Source organism: Sus scrofa, chromosome 1 (assembly GCF_054392235.1).
Source record: "Sus scrofa isolate SSC_HxYL_T2T_F1_AM1 chromosome 1, Sscrofa_HxYL_maternal_Yorkshire_Landrace_v2.0, whole genome shotgun sequence".
Lineage (NCBI taxonomy): Eukaryota > Metazoa > Chordata > Mammalia > Artiodactyla > Suidae > Sus > Sus scrofa.
In genome coordinates, this window is record NC_139383.1 from 25479868 (window position 1) to 25504847 (window position 24980).

The following is a 24980-nucleotide window of genomic DNA, read 5'->3' on the forward strand; positions in this document are numbered from 1 at the left end:
GCAGGAGGAAGCCACAGAAGGTTTCATAGAGGCCACTGGGAAGGAGTGGCAAGCAGATAGTTAGGAATGGATATTCTAGGCACAGAGAAGAATATATGCAAAAGGACAGAAGCAAAAAAAAACAAAACCAAAACAAACCCCAAATGCAGCACACTTGGGACAGGCCCTAACCTAGGAGTTGGAGGAGCCAGGATAGACCGACACAACCCCTCCCCTCTGAGAGCCTGCAGTGTAGTGAGGAAGGCAGGTCCAGGTGGATCAAAGACCATTTTAATACCATAGGTCAGTGCAATGCCAACTTCCGGGTTAGAGGCAGGGCATTGTGCCCCACTCCAGCAGGGCCCAATACAATCTGACTGCAATGACGAGCCTCTGGTGAAGACCATTTATTTTTGGACAAGGAGGAATGCAGGACTAACTGAAGCCATGAGACATCCCTTGGCTCGTGAGGTCCCCTGTGGGCTGGGCTCCGTCCACCATTCCAACCACCTCAAATCTACCCTCTTGAACCCCAGGCTGCAGCTACAGCGGGCTTCTTTTTATCCCTCAAATGCCCCTCACTCTCTCACTCCAGCCTTCGCGTGCACTATTTCTTCAACCCAGACTCTGGCTATTTCTCTTTCTTGGGGCTAACTTCCACCCATCCAGTCCCAGGTGAGATACAACCTCCTCCAGGAAGCCCTCCCTGAAAGCCTGCAGTAGAAGAGCTCCCCCATGCGTGTTCCTACAGCACTGTGCACCCTCATCATTTCACTTGATTGAATGACCAGCTTCTGGGCTTTTACCACTAGAAGATGAGCTCCTTTGTGGGATCTGACGTCATGCTCCCTGCTGGACCATGTATGGCACCAAGAGCAGGAGTTCAAGAAAAAACTGGTTTGCAGACCTAAAAATGAGCAAAGGCAGGAGAAGGAAGGGAATGGGACCTGTGGGAGTTGTCCCCATGGAGCTGCAGATTCAAATGAGGAATTTTGAGAGGGGCTCTGGGAGGGAGGATGCATACTCAGAGAGAGGAAAAAGCGGGGGTGGCTGGCAAACACCTAAAGAAAGTGGGAGGAGACAACGAGAAGAACTAGGAAAGAACAGGTAGAGCTGGAACAGAGAAACCCAACAGAGAAGTAAAGGAAGAAGGAGTTTCCATAAGAAGGAAGTAATTTTACAATTAAAACAGCAACATGAGGGTCAGAAAGCATGAGTAGCTGGCCATCAATTGTCTGTTTTCAAATCATAAGTTGTCCAAATCAAATAAAGGACCAGAAGAGTGGGTTTGTGTGAATGGTTTACTTTAGTGGTGATGATTTGAAAGAAACAACTGTATTCAGACAGATTGTAACCAATTCCTGGTAGCTTTTTACAAACGAATTATATCTATGTTTTATATATATATATATATATTTTTTTTTAGGGCCGCACCTGTAGCACATGGAGATTCCCAGGCTAGGGGCTGAATCGGAGCTGTAGCTGCTGGCCTGCACCATAGCCACAGCAACGCCAGATCCAAGCTGTGTCTGTGACCTACACCACAGCTCACGGCAATGCTGGATCCTTAACCCACTGAGCAAGGCCAGGGATCGAACCTGCATCCTTGTGGATGCTAGTCAGATTCATTAACTGCTGAGCCACGACGGGAACTCCATATCTATGTTTAAATGATATTGATTGGGGCCCCAGATTTCTTTCTTTCTTTTTTTTTTTTTTTTTTTTTTGTCTTTTTGCCATTTCTAGGGCCGCTCCCTCGGCATATGGAGGTTCCCAGGCTAGGGGTCGAATCGGAGCTGTAGCTGCCAGCCTACGCCAGAGCCACAGCAACGAGGGATCCAAGCCGCGTCTGCGACCTACACCACAGCTCACGGCAACGCCGGATTGTTAACCCACTGAGCAAGGGCAGGGATTGAACCCGCAACCTCATGGTTCCTAGTCGGATTCGTTAACCACTGCGCCACGAGGGGAACTCCGGGGCCCCAGATTTCTAACATCCAGTAACTTAAAGCATCGCTACCATCTGCTACACTTTTGTATAAATCTTACAATTGAAGAAGCTTGTATTGCAGTAAAATGTGACATCTTAGGTTAATGCACCTACATAAAATCCAATATCAAAAATTATAGTGTTCAAATGGGGGAACTTAGTGTTGGGGAAATTATTATTTATAGTATTATATTCAATTCAAGATCGAGTTTGAGAGAGACTAAAAAGCTAAAATATACCCAGAGGACACAATTGAAAGACATGCCATGAGAATAATGGTAAGAAAAATCCTGTTAATGTCAGTGTGGTGGATAGCTGTCATATTTTCCTACTCAGCACCCTTTCTCCCTTCTGGCACCAGCAGTCTAGTTTTTGTTTGCATAGAGCCTTTTTTTCCTTACTCTAAACTCATGTTTCTTGGGTAGAGCTTCATCCTAGACTGCAGGAGTGGTTCAAAGTCAGAATAATTGTTTTGGGGCATAGGATAGGTGATCCCATTCTGAACAGTGAGTCAGACCAAGAATTTTGCCAGAACTATTAGTAAAATGACACTCACCCCTACTGGGTTCTAAGGTGTAACTTTATGGCCCCTATGTAAATGGCTACCATGTGAAAAGAGCCTGCCAGGAATAAAGCTAACACAGAAAGATCCAGCCACGTAACAATGACTAAACCTGTATATGTATATAACCTTGGACTTCCTTATGGAAGTTCCCAGGCCAGGAATCAAATCTGAGCTGTAGCTGTGACCTACACTGCAGTTGTGGCAACACCGGATCCTTAACCCATTGCTCGGGGCTGGGGATCAAATCCATGCCTGAACAGTGACCAGAGCCACTAGAGATAACACTGGATCCTTACGCCACTACATCACACTAGGAATGCCAATCCTGGACTTTGTAGTTAGAAGAACCAATCAATCCTGGTTTTGCCTGAGCTGGTTCAATTGAGTTTCTATCACTTGCACTCTATAAAGAATCTTGACATTTAAAGTTATGAGGTACAGTAGAAAAAAAAAATTATCTTAGAGAAGACCTGCTGCTATTTTTTTTTAAATTAGAAGTACCCATTGTGGCCCAGCAGGATAAGAACCTGACTAGTATCCATGAAGATGCAGGTTTGGTCCCTGGCCTTGCTCAGTGGATCTTAGATCCTGAGTTCCTAGGCTGTATGGGGAACTTCCACATGCTGCAGGTGCTGCCCTAAAAAAAATAAACAAAAAATTTAAAAAGAGGAGTTCTCATTGTGACGCAGCAAAAACAAATCCAACTAGTATGCATGAGGATGCAAATGCAAGTTCGATCCCTGACCTCATTCAGTGGGTCAGGGACCTGGTATTACTGTGAGTTGTGGTGTAGGTTACAGTTGAGGCTCGGATCCCACGTTGCTGTGGCTGTGGCACAGGCCAGCAGCTGTAGCTCCAATTTGACCCCTAGCCTGGGAACCTCCATATGCCGCAGGTGCAGCCCTAAAAAAAAAAAAAAAAATTAAAAAATAAATAAACAATAACATTTTAAAAATAAAAGCTAAATCTCCTTTTATGTACTTATGTGAACAGTCTTATTTTTTGTTGCTTTATTGGGTAGGACAGATAAACAGAACAGAAAGATTTAGAAGCCATGTGAGAAAAAACTAACAAGTCAAGTGTCTAAAAACAAATAAAGCTGGCAGAAGCAGTATGGCTCTGTGAGGGTTGATGAGGAAATTAGCCCACACTGGACAAAAGAGAAAGGGACATGTCTAAGGGGATTACAGTCCTCTCTCTCCAGTTCTCAGATGCTTTGATTTCCTCCCACCCTGAATGTTTCTCGTTTTCTACTCCTTTCAGCCACACACTTCGGACATAGTTCTCCTTTAATAATGAGACTCAAAGAGGAAATCCCACCCTTAAGTAGTGTGAATACGTGCATCATATTAAGCAGATGTAAGTTCATCCAATTTTAAGGGAAGGCAACCAGAATTTCCTCGTAATTGATTACACCTGAGGCTCATCTGTGTAAACTTGGGTAAACCTAAGAACCTTGCAAAGCATTAGTTATTCCCATTTTATGGACGATGGAAATGACTCAGAGGGGCTTCCCACAATTAAATGCTCTTTCTATCTCATCATTTTGGTTCTTTTTTTTTTTTTTTTTTTTGCTGGTAATTATGTAAACTGCACTAAATGAACAGTAAGTCGTATTTATGTGAAATATTACATGCTGGGTACTTATTAAGGCAGAATACTTACAAAGCAAGAAAGGCTCCCTGCATTGGCCCTTCCAAGTAGGAAAATAACAGGCTTAGAAAGTATTGCTAGCATACATAATTTGGCATGGTTTGTTTCTTTATTTGAATATTTAATGAGGACAAAGAAGCATAAAATACTCTGTTGCACAATCCTTGGAAGGCCTATGATATTTTATAAGGACAGAAGCCTGGGACTGGGGTTAAGGAGCAAGAACAATGAGAAGCCACAGGCAGAGCAAGTCTAAGTGAAAGAAAGGGCCGCTCAATGGGAGACTCAAGGGAAAGGGATGACAGATGCTAGTGGGCCCTCTAATTGTGACAGAATCCAATTAGGCATTGTGCGTGGGAATCACAAAGAAAGCAGAATGTGGGAGGACTGGGCCATATGCTGAAATGCTCCCTCATCAACGTGCACTTAAAAATATATTTAAGCACCCTCCTATAGGTTTTGTGTGTTTGGTTGAGGTTTTGTTGTTGTTGCTGTTGTTTTTTGTTTTAAGTTTAGAAGCAATACCTGGAGATTTTCTAATGTTAGCGAATTAGGGAATAATATTCTAATTCAGGGAATAAGTCTACCGGAGAGGGATCATCTGGAAATCAGGAGCCACCTCTCCATAAGAGGGCTGGCCACCGTTTCCCAGCCCTCCGTTGCCACCCCTGGCTAGCAGCTGGTGCGGGTCAAAGGATGACTAGGTTCCTTCCTGCCTCCTAGCTGGCGCGCACACACTCCATATTTGGTCATCCCTGAGGCAAGTTCGGGAGCTTGTCCGGAAGGGTCCCAAGACCCTGTCACCAGCAGGCCATCACATGGTCACCACAGCTTCCAGAGCAGAGCTCGGGAGCTCAGGGCTCGGGTCTCTGCTCTGGGACGCACGGCGGGCTCCGGGGTGGCCTCCTCGGGAAGGGCCGCATCCCGGAAGCCTTTGTCTCCGCGAGTCCCGCGCCAGTGCCGGCTCCCACTCCTCTGTGGTCGGTGCGCCCTGGCGCGCCGGGAGAGAGAGCGCCCAACCGGGCGACGAAAATGAACCCCAACCGGGGCTCTGAGTGACCAGTGTCCCCTCACTACACCTACCCCGCACATATAACCGGGAGCACAGAGATCTGCGCCCGCCGCAAGCGCCGCAGAGTCCGTTGCCCTGAAGCCACGAAATTCCCGGGGGTAGCCTGTCTTACCCCCAGGCGGTCCCCGCCCCGCTCGGTGGAACTGGCACCCCAAGTGCGAAGCAGACACGATGCTTGGTAGAAATCTTCACAGCACTGCCCGCAGCCCGGTCCGCCCCCAGCCGGCAAAAAGTCACGTGAGCCGAGTGCGGAAGTCGGCTGGAGAGGTGGGGGGCGCGGCGGCGCGCCCACCCGGTCCCCGCACCCGCTCCGCCCAAAGCCAGTTACAACCTCCAGGCGCCTTAGCCCCCTCGCTGACTCGGCTCTCCACCGCAGCTCCCGTCGGCTGCTTGGCTTCCACCAGCTACCCCCGCCCATCCTTTCTACCTGGCCACATCTTCCCCAGGCAATCACTCACCTCTTCACCTCCTTTTCTTTTCTAAGGAAAAACTGGAGGCGCGCAGGTGCGGACTGGTTATCTTCTCCACGAACTGGGGAGGAAGAGGCTGAGGAAGGAAGTGACTGAGGCAAATAGAAAGGCTGGTGTGCAGGGCGGGGGGTGGAGAGTGGGGGGAGAGAGTTTCAGCGCTCAGGAATGGGGCCGCCCACACTCCCAGGAACAAGCCTATGGGGAGGAAACTCCGAGAGACGCCCGAGAAGGGGGCTGACTCCAGACAGGTGGTGGAGCGCCGGGAGGCTTCTAAACGCACCCAGGGCTTCAAGAACCGCCACCCTTCCTCTACACCCCTCGCATCTGATCCTGGACGTTGACTTCCTGCCAGCACTTCTCTCTTAACAGAAGAAGTAAAGCGCCCCCAACGAGCTGAATGCTGAGGTCTCCAAGGAGGAAAGTGCCATTGATTCTGTAAGCCAGGAGCAGAGGCCTTCAGAAAACAACAGACATGACAGCAGGATGATCTGATTTGCAAAAGAAAACGCATTTTTGAAAACCAATTTGTTCTACTGCAAATAAACTTTACTTGGACAAAGCTAATTCTTGACCTTGGGTCAATATAGATTTCTAGGAGTTCCCGTCGTGGCGCAGTGGTTAACGAATCTGACTAGAAACCATGAGGTTGAGGGTTCCATCCCTGGCCTTACTCAGTGGGTTAAGGATTCGGCGTTGCGATGAGCTGTGGTGTAGGTCACAGACGCGGCTCGGATCCCGTGTTGCTGTGGCTCAGGCGCAGGCTGGTGACTACAGCTCCGATTAGACCCCTAGCCTGGGAACCTCCATATGCCGCGGGAGCGGCCCTAAAAAATAGAGAGAGAGAGAGAGATTTCTACCCCTCTTTATTCCAGTATTTCCTACATTTAACCACATAATTCAATCATTTTATTCTGACATCACATTTAAATCAGTGTGTGTGTGTGTGTGTGTGTGTGTGCGCGCACGCGCGCGCGCCCATGCACGCGTGATATGCTTGCTGTACCTGTTGTCCCTTCAAAAAAGAAACAGGCCCTGCGGAGAGAAGTGACCCAATATTCCTAGGACAAAGCTTTCAAAAATAACTTTCAAAAGTTCCCTCCCCCCGCCCAACCACTGCTGCCACAGGATGAACAGATTAAGAGTAGTCATGTGACCCGAGACATAGTCCATAAACCGGTTATCACCCTGGGAGGTGACCTGGAGTGAATAGTCCTCACCAAACAGGGACTTGATCATTAGATAAGCCAATCAGATTCTCCCCAGGAAATTGAAAGGAAAGAATGCAGAGGAAGAGCTATCTGATAAGAAAGTCTAGGAGTTTCCCTTGTAGCTCAGAGGACTGAGAATCCCATGCTGCAAGAATGCAGGTTGAATTCCCTGGCCTTGCTCGCTGGGTGGTTTAAGGGTCCATCGTTGCCTCAGTCTGACCCTAAGATCACAGACACGTCTGGGATGAGGTGTTGCGTAGGCTCCAGCTGCAGTTCTGATTAGACTCCTGGCAGAGAACTTCCATATGCTGCAGATGCAGTGTAAAAAGAAAAAAAAAAATCAAAAAGAAAGGCTGAAACTGAGGAGACCTAGCTAAGAGTAGAGCAAATGGGCCTCAGCAAAGCAAAACATTGCAGTAAGCAAAAACCAAAGATGAACTAAAACAAGAGTGGAGGCGGAAGAAGTAGAAGTGACTCTAAGGGAGGCTGAGACCCAGTATTATCTTAAGAACAACAAAGACCTTTCCCCAGGAGGATATGAGTATCCAGGTTCCTAGGGCCACACTGGATCCTGCCATTTCCCAAATTGTGTTACCTTTCACAATAAACACCTATCACTTTGGGTATGCCTTTGAATGAGTCTCTGTTCCCTACCACCAAAAAGTTATTCTTCAACAAAGGTCTGATTCCTCAAGGTTTCTCATGTCACGTGAAGTTTAGTGATTCCAAGATCCTTTGGAGGCCTATTTTTTTCTCACTAAAGCTGAAAAGTAATACTTTTTATTTTTCAAAGTCTACATAATGCCAAAATTATCATTCAGGAAAAAGATATTGAGCAATTCTCTCAGTAGAACCTGCCTAGTCTGGTTTGTAGTAGTGATCACAGTTCTTCAGATAATATGCAATGAAATGAATAATCAGTCCATGTGTGCCACTTCTTTATAACTACTTAGTGTTCCACAGTACTCTGCCAATGGGAAAGAAAGAAAGAAAGAAAGAAAGAAAGAAAGAAAGAAAGAAAGAAAGGGAAAGAAAAGGAAAGAAGGAAGGAAGAGAAAGAAAAGGAAAGAAGGAAGGAAGGAAGGGAAAGAAAGTTACTTTGAGCAAGTAAAAGTTCCTATTAATATTCTTTTAGGAATATTATCATCATGTGGCTAGACCATGCAGAATTTTAACCTAAAAAAAAAATGAGAAAATAAAGTTTAGCTAACAGTTCAGAAGTGTTTATTAACCATCAATCATGAACCAGCAACAATGCACCAGTACTGGAGGGTACAATGTACCCTAAAGCATCATCTTTGTCAAAAAGAACTTTCAGTTATGTACATATAAAATTTTAAGACAATTTATCCATTTATTTAATTACATAGTATAGACCAGAACTGTTTAGTGAAAATATAGCTGTGAGCCACTTCTGTAATTTAACATTTTCCAGGAGCCACATTAAAAAAAGAAACCTATGAAATTAATTTTAATGATATGTTTTGTTTAACCCAGTATATCTAAAATACTATCATTACAACTGGTAATGAATATTTTTAAATTACTAATGAGATATTACACATTCTTTGTTTTGTACTAAGTTTTCAAAGTCTATTGTGTATTTTACTCTTAGAGCACATTTCAGATGCTCAATAGCTCTACATTTCTAATGACTACTGTACTGGTTGGTGTAGCTACAGATAACCCCAGAATAAAGCATGACACGTAGGTTAATAGTTTTACTTAAGAAAGTACATGTTCCTATAATAAGGAAAATAATAACATTCTATTTAAAGGTTCATTTAAGAAATACAATCGTCTCCCTTGTAATGAATAGAAAAAATTCTTTGTAAAGGAATTTTAGGACAACAATTCTATCCTGAGTATAAATCAATAGAAAAGGTACACAGATCAACCAAGAGACAGGTACAAAATATTCACTGAGTATTCATGACGGCACTGTTAATATTTCTAAACTAGAGCTACCCAAATGCCCAGTAACATTAGGATGGATTAATAAATTGTGGTATATTCATATAATGGAAATTATATACCAAGGAGAAGGAATGACCTTCTGCATGGATTGATATGGACGAATCTCACAAATACACTGTTGAGTAAAATGAGCCTATTACTGGCTTTATATAAAGGTTTAAAAATAGGCAAAACTAATCAATGCTATTATAAGTTAGGGGAGTGGTTATCCTTGTTGGATTGGGGGAAATAGTAATTGAGTTGGGATATGAAGGGAACCTTATGTAGTGTTGATAATATTCTCCTTCTTTATCTATGTACTGGTGATTTGCTTTGCGAATTCATCAATCTGGCCAATTAAGATAAATTTTCCCCTGTGGCTATGTTGTTTTTTTAGTAAAACATTTTCTGAAAAAAAAAGAGAGAGGATCTTGACTAAAGAAGTCTTATTCCAGGACTGTAAGGATTATTTTAAAAATATCATGAGGTTCTCATTGTGGCTCAGCAGGTTAAGAAGCTGATATAGTGTCCTTGAGGATGCGGGTTCAATCTCTGGCCTTGCACAGTGGGTTAAGGATGCAGCATTGCCCACTATGGCATAGGTCATGGATGCAGCTTGGGATGTGGCATTGCTGTTGCTGTGGCATAGGCCTGCAGCTGCAGCTCTGATTCGACCCCTAGCCTGGAAACTTTCCTATGCTGCAGGTGCAGCCCTAAAAAGACAAAATAAATAAATGCTATAAAAAATTAAATATTATGAAATTTAATAATCCCCTATGGCCACTAGTCTCTAATTTCTATCTTATTTCTTAAAATGAAGTTTATCATTTGGATCTGTCATTCTAGTTCACCCTGTCATACCTTGTGCTCATACTAACGTTGGTGGTTATACTTATAATAATGATTATTGCATATCTTGGGCACTAATTTTTGATCCAGTTGTAATACAATTTGAGTGCTTTGGGTGATACAACAAAGTAAAAGTAAAATCTGTGCTCTCAAGAAATAATGGAAAAAGAATAGGAGTTCCCTGGTGGCTCAGCAGGCTAAGGCTCTGGCATTGTCACTGCTGTGGCTCTGGTTACTGCTGTGGTGTGAGTTCAGTCCCTGGCTTGGGGACTTCCATGTGCCAAGGGCATGGCTGAGAAAAATCAAAGTATTATATACCATGAGCAAGTGATATTTACTCGAGGAATATTAAGTTGTTTCAACAAATGAAAATTAATGTAATACACTATATTAATAAAATAAAGGAAAAATCCACATCATCACCATCTCAATAGATGCAGAAAAAACATTTGACAAAATCTAATGCCCTGCCATGATTAAAAACACTCAACAAACTAGGAGTAGAAGGGAATTTCCCTAAGCTCACAGCGAGTACATATGAAAAACTCCTAGCTAACATCATAGTCAATGATGAAAAACTAAAAGCATTCCCCCGAAGATCAGGAGCAAGACAAGGATGTCTGCTAAGGAATCTGCAAAAAAGCTAATAGAGCCAATAAATTAGTTCAGCAAGGTTGCAGGATATAATATCAATATACAAAAATCAGTTAGATTTCTATTTTTTCTATATACTAGCAATGAGCAATCTGAAAATGAAATTAAGAAGCCCATTCTATTTACAATAAAATCAAAAGAATAAAACACCTAGGAATAAGTTTAACTAAAGAAGTGCATACACCTGTACAAAATATTATTGAAAGAAAACAATTATAAACCCAAATAAATGGACAGACATCCCAAATTCATAAAATGGAAGGCTTATATTGTGAAGATGGCAATAGTCCCCCAAATGATTTACAGATTTAATGCCGCTCCTATCAAAATTCTAACATCCTTTCTGGCCGAAATTGACAAACTGATCCTAAAATTCATATGGAAATGAAAGGGATCTAAAATAACTAAAACAGTCTTGAAAAAGAAGAATAAAGAGGTTCCTGCTGTGGTGTATTGGGTTAATGATCCAGCATTGTCTCTGTGACAAGGGTTGGATCCCCAGCCTGGTGCAGGGTTAGGGATCTGGTGTTGACACAGCTGTGGCATAGGTCCAAGCTGCAGCTCAGATTTATCTCTGGCCTGGGAACTTCCATATGCTGTGGATGCAGCTATAAAAAAAAGAGAGAGAGAGAGAGAACAAAGTGGGAGTATTTACATTCCCCGATTTCAAAGCTTACTATAAAGTTATAGTAAATGGTTCTGTAGGATAGATATATAAGCATACAGACAGACATGTGGAAAAGGGAATAGAATTGACAGTGCAGAAATAAACCCATTCATCTGTAATCAATTGATTTTTGACAAGAGAGCCATGGCTATTCAATGGAAAGAAAATGGGTTAGGTTTTTGTGGAGGTTTTTTATTTTATTTTATTTTATTTTATTGCTTCTTAGGGCCACACCTGCAGCATATGGAAGTTCCCAGGCTAGGGGTCGAATTGGAGCTGCAGCTGCCAAACTACAGCATAGCCCCAGCAGATCCGAGCTGCATCTGCAGCCTATACCACAGCTTACAGCAACACCAGGGAGCAAGGCCAGGGATCAAACCTGCATCCTCATGTATACTAGTAGGGTTCTTTACCACTGAGCCCCAGCAGGAACTCTGAGAAAACGGTATTTTTAACAAATCGTGCTAGGACACTGGATCTCCACAAGGGAAAAAGCTAATTGGATCTCGATCTCTCACGTCATACACAAAAACTTAAAATGGGTCAAAGACCTAAATGTGAGAGCAGAAATTATAAGAAGAAAACATTAGTGTAAATCTTTATGACCTTGAATTGAGCAACATTTTCTTAGCTGTGACACCACAGTTACAAGCAATCAAAGGAAAAATAAACTGGGTTTCACCAAAATTGAGTATGCCTGTGCTTTATTTTTATTTTATTTTTTGGCCTCCAGAAGTTCATGGTTGAACCCATGCCACAGCTGCAACCAGAGCCACAGCAGTGAAAATGCCAGATCCTTAACCTGCTGAGCCATGAAGGAACTCCAAAATGTCTATGTTTTAAAAGACACCATCCAGGACTTCCCACTGTGGCTCAGTGGAAATGAACCCTACTAGTATCCAAGAGGATGCAGGTTTGATCCCTGGCCTCGCTCAGTGGGTTTAGGATCCGTCATTGGCATGAGCTGTGGTATAGGTTGGCAGCTGCAGCTCTGATTCGACCCCTAGCCTGGAAGCTCTGATTCAGCCCCTAGCCTGGGAACTTCCATATGCCTCAGGTGCAGCCCTAAAAAGATGACAAACAAACAAACAACACCATTTTAGAAAGTGAAAAGTAACCCACAGAATGGAAGAATTTTTTTTGCAAATCATGTGACAAACATCTCATGTCCCAGAAATATAAAGAACTCTTACAACTCAACTATGAAAAGACTAAAAATCTGATTTAAAACTGGGCAAATAATTTAATAGACATTTTGCCAAAGGAGATCTGCAAGTAGCCAATGAACACATGAAAAGATGTTCCACATCATTTGTCACCAAGGAAATCCAAATCAAAAACACAGTAAAATACCACTTCACACCCAGAAGGATGGCTATAATTTTTTAAAAAAGGAAAACAAGTTTAGTGAGGATGCAGATGTTGCTGGTGGGAATGTAAAATGAATGTTACAATCTCTGTGGAAAACAGTTTAGCAGTTCCTCAAAAAGTTAAAAATACATTTTACATTCTTTGACTCAGCAATCCACTCCTAGTTCTATACCCAGGAGTTGTGTGTCCAGGGCAGGCAAATGCAGATAAAAACGCAGATGGATTGATGGATTCTTGGCTGCTAGAGATTAGGGAGAGGAACCAATAGGGCTAGTGGGCATGGAGTTCCTTTTTGGTGATGAAAAATACCCTGGAATTAGTGAGGAAAAAATCGCACAGCCATGTGAATACACTAAAACCCACTGAATTGCACACCTCAAAGTGGCAAATCTCATGGCATGTAAATTATTCGTCGATTAAAAAATTTTTCTGAAAAAGAAACAATGGAAAGAGAAGACATAAAAAATCAGTAATTAAAAACCAAACCAGAAAACAATCGAAGATGGTTTGGTTGAAGAAAACTCTTGCCCAGAACAGTTAAAATGACTCCTCTGGAAAGATGCTGCATTTTCCCATTTCTCATCCATTCATTCAACAAATATTTTTTGAAAAACGTCATGTGCTGAGACTTATATGCCTCTTTCTCAAAGACTAGTCAAAGAGAACAAACTTGCCATGTGAAAGAGAACCATTCTGTATCCACTGAAGAACAAGACTCTTCTGAATTATCTTATTAGACACTATATATCACCACCATTTCTTGAACTCACATTAAGATATATTTCTTAATTTTTTTCTATTTTCTTCCCTTTCCTCCATATCTTTCTCTCTCTCTGTCTCTTTTTTCCCATCTTCTCTAACATCCAACTTCAAAACAATGGAGTTCAACAAAGCTCAGGAATTATGTCCATCACTCCCTTGAAGTGATTTCTTCTCTTTCCTTCCTCTGCCCCACCCTTACAAAGTTTTTAGTCTCCACTCCAAAACAACTTCAGGTTGCATATGGCTTTGAGACTCCAAGGCACAGCCTCTAGCATCAACTCTGTTTGTGCAGCTCACTGTCACCAAACGGATACAGGCTTTTAGAATCTTAATTCCAGATTCTTGAAAGAAAAAATCTAATTAGCCCAGTTTGGATTGACTATTACCCTTGGTTAAATCTGCTGTGTCCAATACAGCAGGACTCTTTTTTCTCTACAAAGGATGTGTGGCAGAAGACTCACCCCCAAATACGTCTACTTTAGACAACAGTAACTCTATAGTAGAATAAAAATAAAGCCTTGTACAATAAGTAGCTGCTAAACCCCTACAGATAATTTCATTTATATTTAAATTAATTGAAATGAAATAGCATTAAAAATTCAGACCCTTAGTCACATAGTAACCTCATGCCAAATGCTCAGTTGCCACAAGTGGTTAATGGCTAATGTATTGGGTAGCACAGAACATATCTATGTCTCCAGAAAGTTCTTTGGACAGAGCTGTTAGAGATGGTTTAAAAAACAATCAACAAAATCTGGAAAATTATTGTCTTACTAAGATGATAACTACTATTTATTTTTGCATTTCTTCCCCCACTTCCAACCCACCAACTAAAAAATTTACAAATCACCTCTATTCTAGGCCCTTGGCTTTTCCAACAAGAAACCTAAATTCTTACTCAAAAATGATTCATCAAAGTAAAATCTGGGACTGTCCAGTCAACTTAGGACAATCGGTCACCCTACCCATATTTCACTCTTCTCTTTTGTAGATTTGTTCTTGGTTTTCAGTTCTTCCACTTTGTTTTTCCTGAGTCTTGGTTGCAGCTCCAGCAAAAGAGAGGCTACATTATCCGTTATTGAGTCTGGGCCAACAGGTCAGTGTTGCCAACTGAAAGTTAAAATTTCAAGATCACTGAACTCAATCAGGAGGGGCTAAGTACCATGTGCAAAGAGCAGCCAGGCAGGCAGCTATGATGATCCCAGTGGAATCAGGTGTCAAGGTGGGCACTAAGAAATATAGTTTCTAGTCCAAGTGTCCAAGCTATTGTCCAAGGGAGACAGAAGGCCTGGAATGGAAGGGGTTAAAGCTTGACAGTGGGAGTTAGTCCGGCTACATATTAGAATCACCTGCCAACCTTTAAGATGCAGTGCCCAGGACCCACCAAAACCATCATAATCTCTAGAATGTCTGTATTTTAAGGTCACAGAGTAATTCTCATGTATGGTTAAGGTTGAGAACCCTCAGTCTGGACAAGCTTGAAGCCAGCTGTCAGGGAAAGTTTGGGGCAGCAGTTGCTCCAGGGAATTCCAAGGGATTTCTGCCGCTTTTTAGCTACAGAACTTTTCAGCTAAAGTTCATTGATGCCTTTTTAGTCCATCATGCAGTGTATAAAGTGTCTGCTTTGGTCTCTGCCCAGTTTCCTTCACTCGTAATGTCTCTGGTAGGGGCACTTTCCCAGGATGAGCAGAGGGCAATCTGATCCCTAGGCAAGCTAGGGACCTGCAATATTATCAGAATTGAGGGGTGCTCAGGAAGGTCTTTTCCCCCCAAATAGCTCCTCTACCTCCATAATTTATGCCTAGAATTTCAATCAGTATAGATTGCTTTAAAAGACATTGCAAATTCAGGAGTTCCCGTGGTGGTGCAGTGGTTAATGAATCCAACTAGGAACCATGAGGTTGCGGGTTTGATCCCTGCCCTTGCTCAATGAGTTAATGATCTGGCGTTGCCATGAGCTGTGGTGTAGGCCGCAGATGCGGCTCGGATCCTGCGTTGCTGTGGCTCTGGCGTAGGCCGGCAGCTACAGCTCCGATTAGACCCCTAGCCTGGGAAACTCCATGTGCCACGGGAGCGGCCCAAGAAATGGCAAAAAGACAAAAAAAAAAAAAAAAAAAAAAAAAAAAAAAAGACATTGCAAATTCAGATGTCTTACCATTTTTTAAGATAAGATAGAAATCTGAATATTTCTTTAAATCTTTTTTAAAGAATGAGGCATTTATTTTTTAAAAATGAGGCAATTCATTGAAATGCTTTTAACACACTATCCAGGCAAAATGAAACTTGCCTGCATGGTAGAAAAGTCCCTTCCCAAAACGCAAGTGTCCCTAGAAATATTAACAGAGGATTTCCTTCTTTGAAGGTCTCTGTTGGAGCATTTTTCTCTTTCCACAATCCTGATAAACCCTTTGATTTATTCACGTTCCTCCTTCAATCCTATTGCCCATTTGAGCTTCTGTTTTCTCTTTTGCTCAACAAATTTCTTCAAAAAACGCTTTAAACTTGCTGCTTCTAGCTCTTATCACCCTCTTTATAAATGTTTACTTCACTACCTATGATATGGCTTTTGCCTTCACCATTTTGCTAAAACTACCCTCTCTAGTCTAAGGTCACTAATGAGTCTCAACTGGTCTCCTGCAGCTCTCCATAGCACTTGGCCTTGTCACCAGTCCCCTTGGTCATGCTCATGACCCACTAAGGGAGAATAAGTGGCTCTAGGCTGCTGGAGATCTGGAAGAAGTGGGATGCTCAGAGAGGATTTAAGGGTGCAAGCAAAAGGCAGGCAACAAGGTCAACCCATAGTCTCTTGGAAAGGAAGTCATGTTCTAAGGCTGAGTCCAAAAGAAGCACAACTGAAGCAGGTCAGAGTCAGAGCGCTGACCTGGAGGTTTTAGGTGAAAGAGAGAAGCTGTAAAGTTGTACACCTAGCACAAAAAACACTACATAACCATTTACAAAACAGAAACTATCTTCATCCCATCTCCTTATTCTACTCTGGACCCAATGCAAAAACAGCAACAGATATTGCCATTGGATCCAGGACTGTGGATGGAAGGGAAGCATTAGAGCCAGAAGCCAGTCCTTCAGCACTTTGAACATTTTATAGGACAGTTGCATCATGTCACCTTATGAAATGCCAACATCGCCGTAATCTTTTAAATTTAATAAAATGAATTCGAGGTTCCTACTCTAATTCTCTAGAAGACCAATGCTCTTCCTTATATTTTTGCAGTTCTCAGAGTGTCTGTTCTGCTTTCCTGTGGTTCTGAGTTTTCTGACCCTAATTATATCTCGAGAATTTTGAGTGTTTAGCCATTCTACCCAAAATGGACATGGAAAAGCTCCATTTCTTTAACTCACCCTTCACACTAACTCCTTCCCTCCTCCTCCCCAAAACTAACTTTTGGCATTTGTGATGAAAGGCAAACTTTACCAAAGGCTTAAGGATGAAAGCAAGGCACATTAAAGCAAAGCAAACAGTTTATAATGGAATACGAAACACCCGGTTTACAAGTCCCCTCACTGCCCTACCTCTGGAATTACTCACTGGCCCCTCTCCCCACAGTGCCAGCCACACTATCTACTGCCAGACACTGTACTCACATCTCTCTGCCTGCTTCCTAAGGCCCTGCTTCTCTGGCCGAGAACCTCCAGTTCCCTCCTTTATTGTGTAGGGCAGTTAGCTTTCCGGTCCAAACTCCAAAGTCTAATTAATGTGCTCTGCTGAAAAAAGAACCTTCCTCTTTGACCCTTGAGCTGCTTGGAAGACCTGGCAGAAGATTTAGAATTTGCCTCCTCCCCCCACCCTTTTTTCTTTTTTTCTTCTTCTTCTTTTTTTTCTTCTTTGTCTCAACCACTTACTAATCTATCAGTGAAAGTAAGTTTACAGCTATTTATTTTCTCAGTGATATGTTATGACAATTCTCCTACAAAGGCAAAATTTGCTGTGGTCTATTGTTCTAAATAACACATTTATTTAATTTGTATGGAACTTGTGCCCTAGCCATTTCCTTTTAGTAGACTGTAAAGTTCTTGAGGGTGGACAGTGTCTTATTCATTTTGTACTCTTTGCAATTCTTGGCATCATGCCTGGCAGGGAGTGGGCGCTCAACAATTGTTTAGTTGAGTGGACTTGAAGGTTGACTTTCCAACCTCCTGAGTCCTCAGAGCTATTTAATGTGAAAGAGTAGATGTGTAAACCAATTATCTTAGTCATTGTAGACTGAATATCTTTTTCATCTTCACCAAAATTTAAACAAGTTTCTAGGGAAGAGGTAATATTTTTTTTAAAAAGTGTGTATCGAGTACATATAATTACCAGCATTTATATTCTATTTCCACTGCCTTTTTAATGTGAGGTTAATGTCTAGTACCTCTGCCAATATCAGTACCTCTGGACTATTTTCAATTAAAATAAGCCATTAAAATATGTAAAAATTAGTTGAATGCATTTTTAATAGGATAGAGTGGCAAGTAATCACAACAATCAAATTTTCATAGATATTATCATTTACAACATGATGTGAGGTTAAAATTTGATGTATTTATTTTTATTGAAGTATAGTTGATTTATGACATTACATTGGTTTCAGGAGTATAATATAGTGATTCAATATTTTTATAGATTACACTCCATTTAAAGTTATTACAAAATGATGGGCTATATTTCCCTGTGCTGCACAGTATATCCTTATTGCTTATTTATTTTATGCATAAATAGCTTGTACCCTTTAATCCCCTACCACTATTTTGCTCCTCTCCCTTTCTCTCTCCCCAGTGGTAAGCACTAGTCTGTTCTCTTTATCTCTGAGTCTATTTCTATTTTGTTTTACACATATATATAACAAATATATATGTATATTTGTTTTTTGTTTTATATTACACACATAAGTGATAATGAAGAGTATTTGTCTTTCTCTGTGTGACTTATTTCACTGAGCATAATACCCTCCTCTAGGCCCATCCTTGTCATTGCAAATGCAGAACTTCATCTTTTTTTTTTTTTGTCTTTTGCTTTTTTCTTTCTTTTTTTTCTTTTTAAGGCCACACTCATGGCCTATGGAGGTTCCCAGGCTAGGGGTCTAATAGGCCTACAGCTGCCAGCCTTTGCCAGAGCCACAGCAATGCCAGATCGGAGCCATGTCTGCGAACTACACCACAGCTCACTGCAACGCCGGATCCTTAACCCCCTGAGCAAGGACAGTGATGGAACCCGCAACCTCATGGTTCCTAGTCAGATTCATTTCTGCTGTGCCAGATGGGCACTCCAGAACTTCATCCTTTTTGAGGCTGATTAATATATTATGTATATATACATTTTCTTTACCCATTCCCCTGTGGATGGACACTTAGGTTGCTTCCATATCTTGGCTAATATGATGTGAATTTTAACGTGAATTTTAATATTATTAATTGCATATAAAATTCTTTATAATAGCTACATTTTAGTTATCAGTTATTAGTAAGCATTCATAGTACATATTTATTAACTCTTCAGAGAAAGGAGAAATGTGGTTTGCTGTTTTGTCAACATAAATTGAAAAGATCTGTCTATAAGAATAAATCTTTAAAGAGTTTTTGGCAGTTGTTTTATATGTTTAATTGAGGAATAAAACAACAAAAATTTGTGGGGAAGGCACATATACCACATTTTCTTATTTCTTGATCTTATAGCAATATTGATTAAAACTGTTTGGAATCTTCTAAATAAACCATAAGAATTCTTTGATAAAAGAGGATTTTTTTTTCCCCAGAACTAATTCCAATGTTTTCATTGATTTCTTAGGAACTCAGAACATGGTTTTTATTGCCACAAATTTCCTTAAAATGGCTAATTACTTCCACAGGCTTACAAAGTCTGATTGAGTTTGATAGATTATGTCACTTAAACATTTAGTTTTTAATTTAAAAATGCAAACATCCAGATGTTTCTACATGCATTTCTTTTCTGAATAGTTAGGTGGGTTCAGGGTGCTCCTCCAACTGTGACACATAACAGGAAGAAGGGCTAATAATTACTAAGTATACAGAAGACTGTCTTTGAAATGTCAATATTATTACACAGTAAGAACTGTCACTGTACAAAAAGTTAGATTAATTATCCGCATAGAGCATCCACAGTTTACAAATGGATTGCTGTATTTGCAAAACCATATTGGTTTTCACAAAGTGGCTTTAATAATCACAGAAATAGGAGTTCCCGTCGTGGCGCAGTGGTTAACGAATCCGACTAAGAACCATGAGGTTGCGGGTTCGGTCCCTGCCCTTGCTCAGTGGGTTAACGATCTGGCGTTGCCATGAGCTGTGGTGTAGGTTGCAGATGCCGTGTTACTGTGGCTCTGGTGTAGGCTGGTGGCTACAGCTCCGATTAGACCCCCAGCCTGGGAACCTCCATATGCCGCGGGAGCGGCCCGAGAAATAGCAAAAAGACAAAAAAAAAAAAAAATCACAGAAATAAAGACAAAACAATGGGGATTACCCTAGAGATTCTCTAATTCTTGGCACATTGATAGGAATTCAAGTTCATGAGAGAAAACAAAGATGAGTAGGTATGTTACGGTCATGCAAGATGGGGTTTTTGCCTTTTTTTTTTAGGGCCGCACTGGCAGCATATGGAAGTTCTCAGGCTAGGTTTTGAATTGGAGCTGCAGCTGCTGGCCTACACCACAGCCACAGCAATGCCAGATCCAAGTCTCAACTGCTACCCACACCACAGTTTGTGGCAACGCTGGATCCTTAACCCACCAAGCGAGGCCAGGGATTGAACCTGCAGCATCATGGATACTACTTGGGTTCTTAACCTGCTGAGCCACAAGGGGAACCCCCCATGCAAGACTTTAATACTAATATTTTGTCATTGGTAATTATAATCATCAAATAAACATTTATTTAAACACCTATTTTGTATATATATGTATACACACATATATATATATTTTTAAAACATGTAATTATTTGGTACTGACTATGACTTGATAGGTTGCTCTTTTCCCTAACAGGGTTTTTGGTCTGATATCTAGAAACTTTTTTTCTGTTGAGGAAATACCCACAAGATAATGCCTCAGCTGAAAATGTGTAAGTCCCTTATCAAATGCTCCCTTTTCCGTACTTTGCAATGATCTTTGGAAGCTTCTGTTTGTAATTGTTTTTCTATCTCCCCATGAATGGAGAGCTTCTGGTAGCTTGCTTAACACAGCTCTTATTTTCAACTATTAGTCCAATTATTATTTTCAAACCAATTAAAGGTAGAGAGGACTTACATATACACGGGGAGAGGCAGCCATCACTGCGGTAAAATTTGAGATTAGAAAGACCTACCATTAAGAATAATGATTCCCATACTATGCGTCAAAGCACACACTTGTATTTCCACAAGAAAAGCACTGGAATTTGGCCATATTAGGAAGGCTATTTTCTTTCTTTCTTTTTTTTTTTTTTTCTGTCTTTTTTCTAGGGCCACACCCACAGCATATGGAGGTTCCCAGGCTAGGGGTCTAATTGGAGCTGTAGGCACCGGCCTACACCACAGCCACAGCAATGCAGGATCTGAGCGAGCCGTGTCTGTGACCTACACCACAGCTCACCGCAACGCTGGATCCTTAACCCACTGAGCGAGGCTAGGGATCGAACCCGCAACCTCATGGTTCCTAGTCAGATTCGTTAACCATGGAGCCACGACGGGAACTCCAAGAAGGCTGTTTTCTTTACGGTAAAACATCAGCATGTCTTGTGGTAATTCCTGTTTTCAGTTACTGTTATTCTGCTCTTTAATTATCATAAATTTATTGCTAAATATGTTTACGATGAATTATAAATTACTTTAAATTATGTACAGGTTTTTTTGTTTCGTGTGTATCATTATATATTTGCATTAATTTTATTTCAGGCTTATCATTTTCTAATAAGCCACTGCTAAATGACATGTACTCCTAAAAACACCCCAAATTTGCTGTGTGGTATCAATTCATTTTATGGTCCCAGTGAATCTACACCATTTAAATAACTTTTATCATACTTGTTAAGTCTAATGATTTATGGTGTTATTTTATAATTTATATATTATTATTTTAGGATACATAAATTATATATGTCTTTATTCCTTTTATAGAATAAGCTGAATTTCAGAGTTCCCGTTGTAGCTCAGAGGGTTAAGACCCCAACATAGTGTCTTGAGGATGAGGATTTGATCTCTGGCCTTGCTCAGTGTGTTAAGTATCTGGCATTGCCCCGAGCTGAGGTGTAGGTTGCAGATGAGGCTCAGGTCCAGCCTTGCCATGGCTATGAGCTCCAATTCTACACCTAGCATGGAAACTTCCATATGCCATAAGTGTGGCCATAAAAAAAAGAGTAAACTAAATTTCAAACTAAATGTTTATCGTAACTTTTTTCTGCTTTCCAATTTTTTGTTATCAAAAAGTTCTTTTATCACTAGAAAAAAAAATGGGTCCGGTGAAGCTGGTGTCCTCATCCAAGAGTGGTAAAAACACCAAAGCACATACTTTGGTGCTCAGCAAACTGTGGATGGAATCCCACTTCTATCACTTCATGTGTATGCTTGGGCTCCATCTCGCTAAGACCTAGATCCTTCATACATAAAATTGGAATAATAACATTTTCTTTATAGAGTCATCATAAAATTTACTTACCCTCAAGCAATCATTCAACAAATAGTAATCATTATTATTATGCACAGTAGGCTTAAGTGATGGAGTTTGTTTTTTCCAGGCCTTGGGAGGTACCGTGTCTAGGCTTAAGTGAGGCAGTCTCCGCTGGAACTGATGGCTAGGATGTCTGTGTCACAGCCTAGTTTCAAGATAAGAAAATGGGTGCCTTTTGATGACTTGCATTTTGTAGGGACACAGGGAGCTGAAGAAAATTGCCATGTTGTCCCAGTAGGAATTTCTGATCTTGCACAGATATGGTAACTCAATTTTCTAGTTAGGTATAAACAAGTTAACCTGTAATTTAACCTTGTGTGGGTGATAGGAACCCCCAGGGCCTTCTTCCCACTGGCTGGATGAGACATTTTAGGTGGTACAGAGGGTTCCTTTTGAACCATATCAGATGCTCAAAAAGGACAAGTACCAGTGTGTCTTGAGACCATAGGTCTGAGCTCTCACAGTTACCTGACACAGGAGCTTACCCAGGGCCTGCTTTTCTACCTTCAGAGCAGAATACAAGTCCGCTCTCTGAAATTGCCAGAAAGCTACAAATTAGCATGGTAACTCAAAGGAACTTGACAGAAGGACCTTACAGGTAGGATTCATTAGAAACAGGGCAGTGGTAACAATAACCTGGACTTGGTCCTAAGGTTCAGGAATAGGGTCTGAATCTTCTCTATTTAGTTCGGTGAGATGAGGGGAGAAAGTAGCCTGATTAGGGCCTTGGCCAAAGGGCAGGCATTGACCAGGGTTCCATGTAGGGCAGGAGACACCGACGCTGTAGGAGCAGGAAAATTGAGCTCTCCTTGAAAGGAAAGGTCAAAATCATGCACATGAGCCAAATTCCAAAGCACTGAAAGTATTAGGCGCACCAAATCTGGGGTCTGCTCTGAAGGTCAAGTTCAGAGAAAAGGCAGACTGTAAGCAAAGCAGAGTCGAAGGTAGTAGAGTGTTGTATAAAGGGAGAGAAATACATGTTTTTCCCTGAAATTTTTTCTAGAATATTAATTGACATTTATAATTTTCATTTAACGGCTTGCTACGAGGACCGAAAAGAGGTTGGTGGCAAATGACTGTGTGGGTGAGCCCAGCTTAGACAGCCTGTGGGAAAGCAGGGGGAAGAGCGAGGTCAGTTCTCATGTTAGTGCAGGCTGATTTTTAACTCCTTCGGTTCCACCCTTAATCAAGTATGGGGGCACTTCCCCTTTCCCCCTCACGCCAACTCAAAGTAAAGCTTTTGCCGTTTTCTCCAGGATGTGTGGATATTCGGGGTCTTTGCAAGAGTGGACGAGGGTCCATTTGGCTAAAGACATGTGGAGTACGCCTGAGTGGGCTTCACTCTGCTGGGCAGTATTCAGGGTGGGCACAGAGAATGGCTGGCTTGGGCCCTGTTCCCACCCAAGGGGCTCCTCCAGTGAACTCAGGGATTCTGAGATTTATAACCACTAGGCCTTCAGACAGGGCCCCTCCTCTTAGTCGTCCTTCCTGTTCACCCTGCTTTTCTGGAGCAACAGCCTAAAGCCTTCTAGATTGCTTCTCTAGGATCAACCTCCAGGCTCCCAAGGGGCCCTCTGATCAGCCCCTCTCATTGGAAAACCCCTTCTCTCCTGCTTCCCTTTTCTCAGAAGCATTATCTCCCTTCATGTTGCCGCCTTCTCCTATGGCATTTTCACAATAAGTCTTGATAATTTAGAAAGTAATTTGTTAATTAAAACCTGCAAATTTAACTCTCTTTGAGAGCAGGGAGAGCTTAACTCCAAATCCTCCCTGGAAATGAGGTGAAATGTTTGCATTCCAGCTTTCCAGTACAGACAAGCAGGGGAAAACAAAGCTTTCATAGTAAGCAGGCTGAAATTTCACAAGCTACTGCAAAATGTTCACATGAAAGGGGATCAAAGGCCATTAGAGGAGAACCAGACCTTCTCAAACTAGAGACAAAGCCAACTTGAGACTCAGATGTGGGGGAGGTATGTATAAATTGGGGCTGAGTTGTACATATACTTTGTGTGTGTGTGTGTGTATGTGTGTGTGTGTACAACACAGGGGACAGAAAAGAAATTGTTGAGTAGCACATACGTCTCTCCTCCACTGGACTATAAATTCCTCAATGACAATGATCAGGTTATTCAACTTGCTGTTCTCAGCATCTAGTAGAATTATGAGCCCATGGTAGGTGCCTAATATTTGCTTGAAATGAATGAAACTTACCAGACTAGTTTTAGGACAGGAATTTATATGTACATGCAAAGCCCCTGGCATGTCTTAAAAAGCCCTACACAAATCAGACAACTCAAACCTTTGGAAGGTTTGAGATATACTAGAACATTAAATGAATGTGTTACCAATGAAGATCGTAAAAAATGGAAGCCAATGTAAGGGAAGTAAATAAAGCACCAAGGTGTAAAAATAAAGTAAGTGGTAGTTTTTCCATTCCAAAGCTCATCGCATCAAACAACTTCTTTAAAATCACTCTAGTTGATCCAATTAGAGTGTATTTGGAAACATCGAATGTTAGTCTTATTTCTAAAATAAACCACTTTTCTTCAAAATGATAAAGGCAATGGGTTAGAAATTACACAAGGGAACACGTCAAGTATTTGATGGGGTCTGGCTGGTATGGAGAACCAGGCATCACTCTCCTTTAAAATTCAGCCTGGTCAACACGAGGGTTTGTATTGTGGGGGTATTGCTGTTGTTTTTTTAGATGTATTGCATGCGTTCTACTCACTTAACAAATTCTCAAGGGTATGATATAGGATTGTCATGGGTCTACACTCTGTTCCATAGCAGATCACTAGAACTTATTCCTCTTGTGGAACACTTTCATTTTCCTCTCCCTTTTTCTCATTATCTTTCACTTACTTTTGCCTTCAACATCACCTCTAGTTCCATTCTCAGTTTGCCCATCTCTGAAGACCTAATCAGACATGTCATCACTTTAATCTTGTTAGCACTCACATGTCCTGTTCTATTTGTGAAATTATTGATCATCATCCTACAATTCTCTCCTGAAGGAAGGGTCAACAGCAGAAGGGTACATGGACTTCTCACCACTCCAGGTCTATGTAGGGAAACTGTTCTATATATTCTAGGAGTATTCTCTTTCTTTCTCTCTCTTAGGCCT

General features: G+C 41.5%; 1 protein-coding gene across 5 annotated transcripts in view; it reads right to left on the reverse strand.

The window, feature by feature from the left end:
* ABRACL (ABRA C-terminal like) overlaps window positions 1-5804 on the reverse strand; it is a 78885-nt gene extending 73081 nt beyond the window's left edge. For 2 of the 5 annotated variants that reach the window (XM_085015796.1, XM_003353196.5), the window contains exon 1: window positions 5372-5804. In XM_085015796.1, the coding sequence (XP_084871922.1) occupies window positions 5372-5677 (306 nt within the window). In that variant the 5' untranslated portion in view covers window positions 5678-5804. Of the gene's footprint in view, window positions 1-5270 lie in introns of all 5 variants that reach the window. The other 3 variants (XR_014839492.1, XM_085015818.1, XM_085015808.1) reach the window with 3 other exon arrangements.
* Window positions 5805-24980: the final 19176 nt, after the last annotated feature.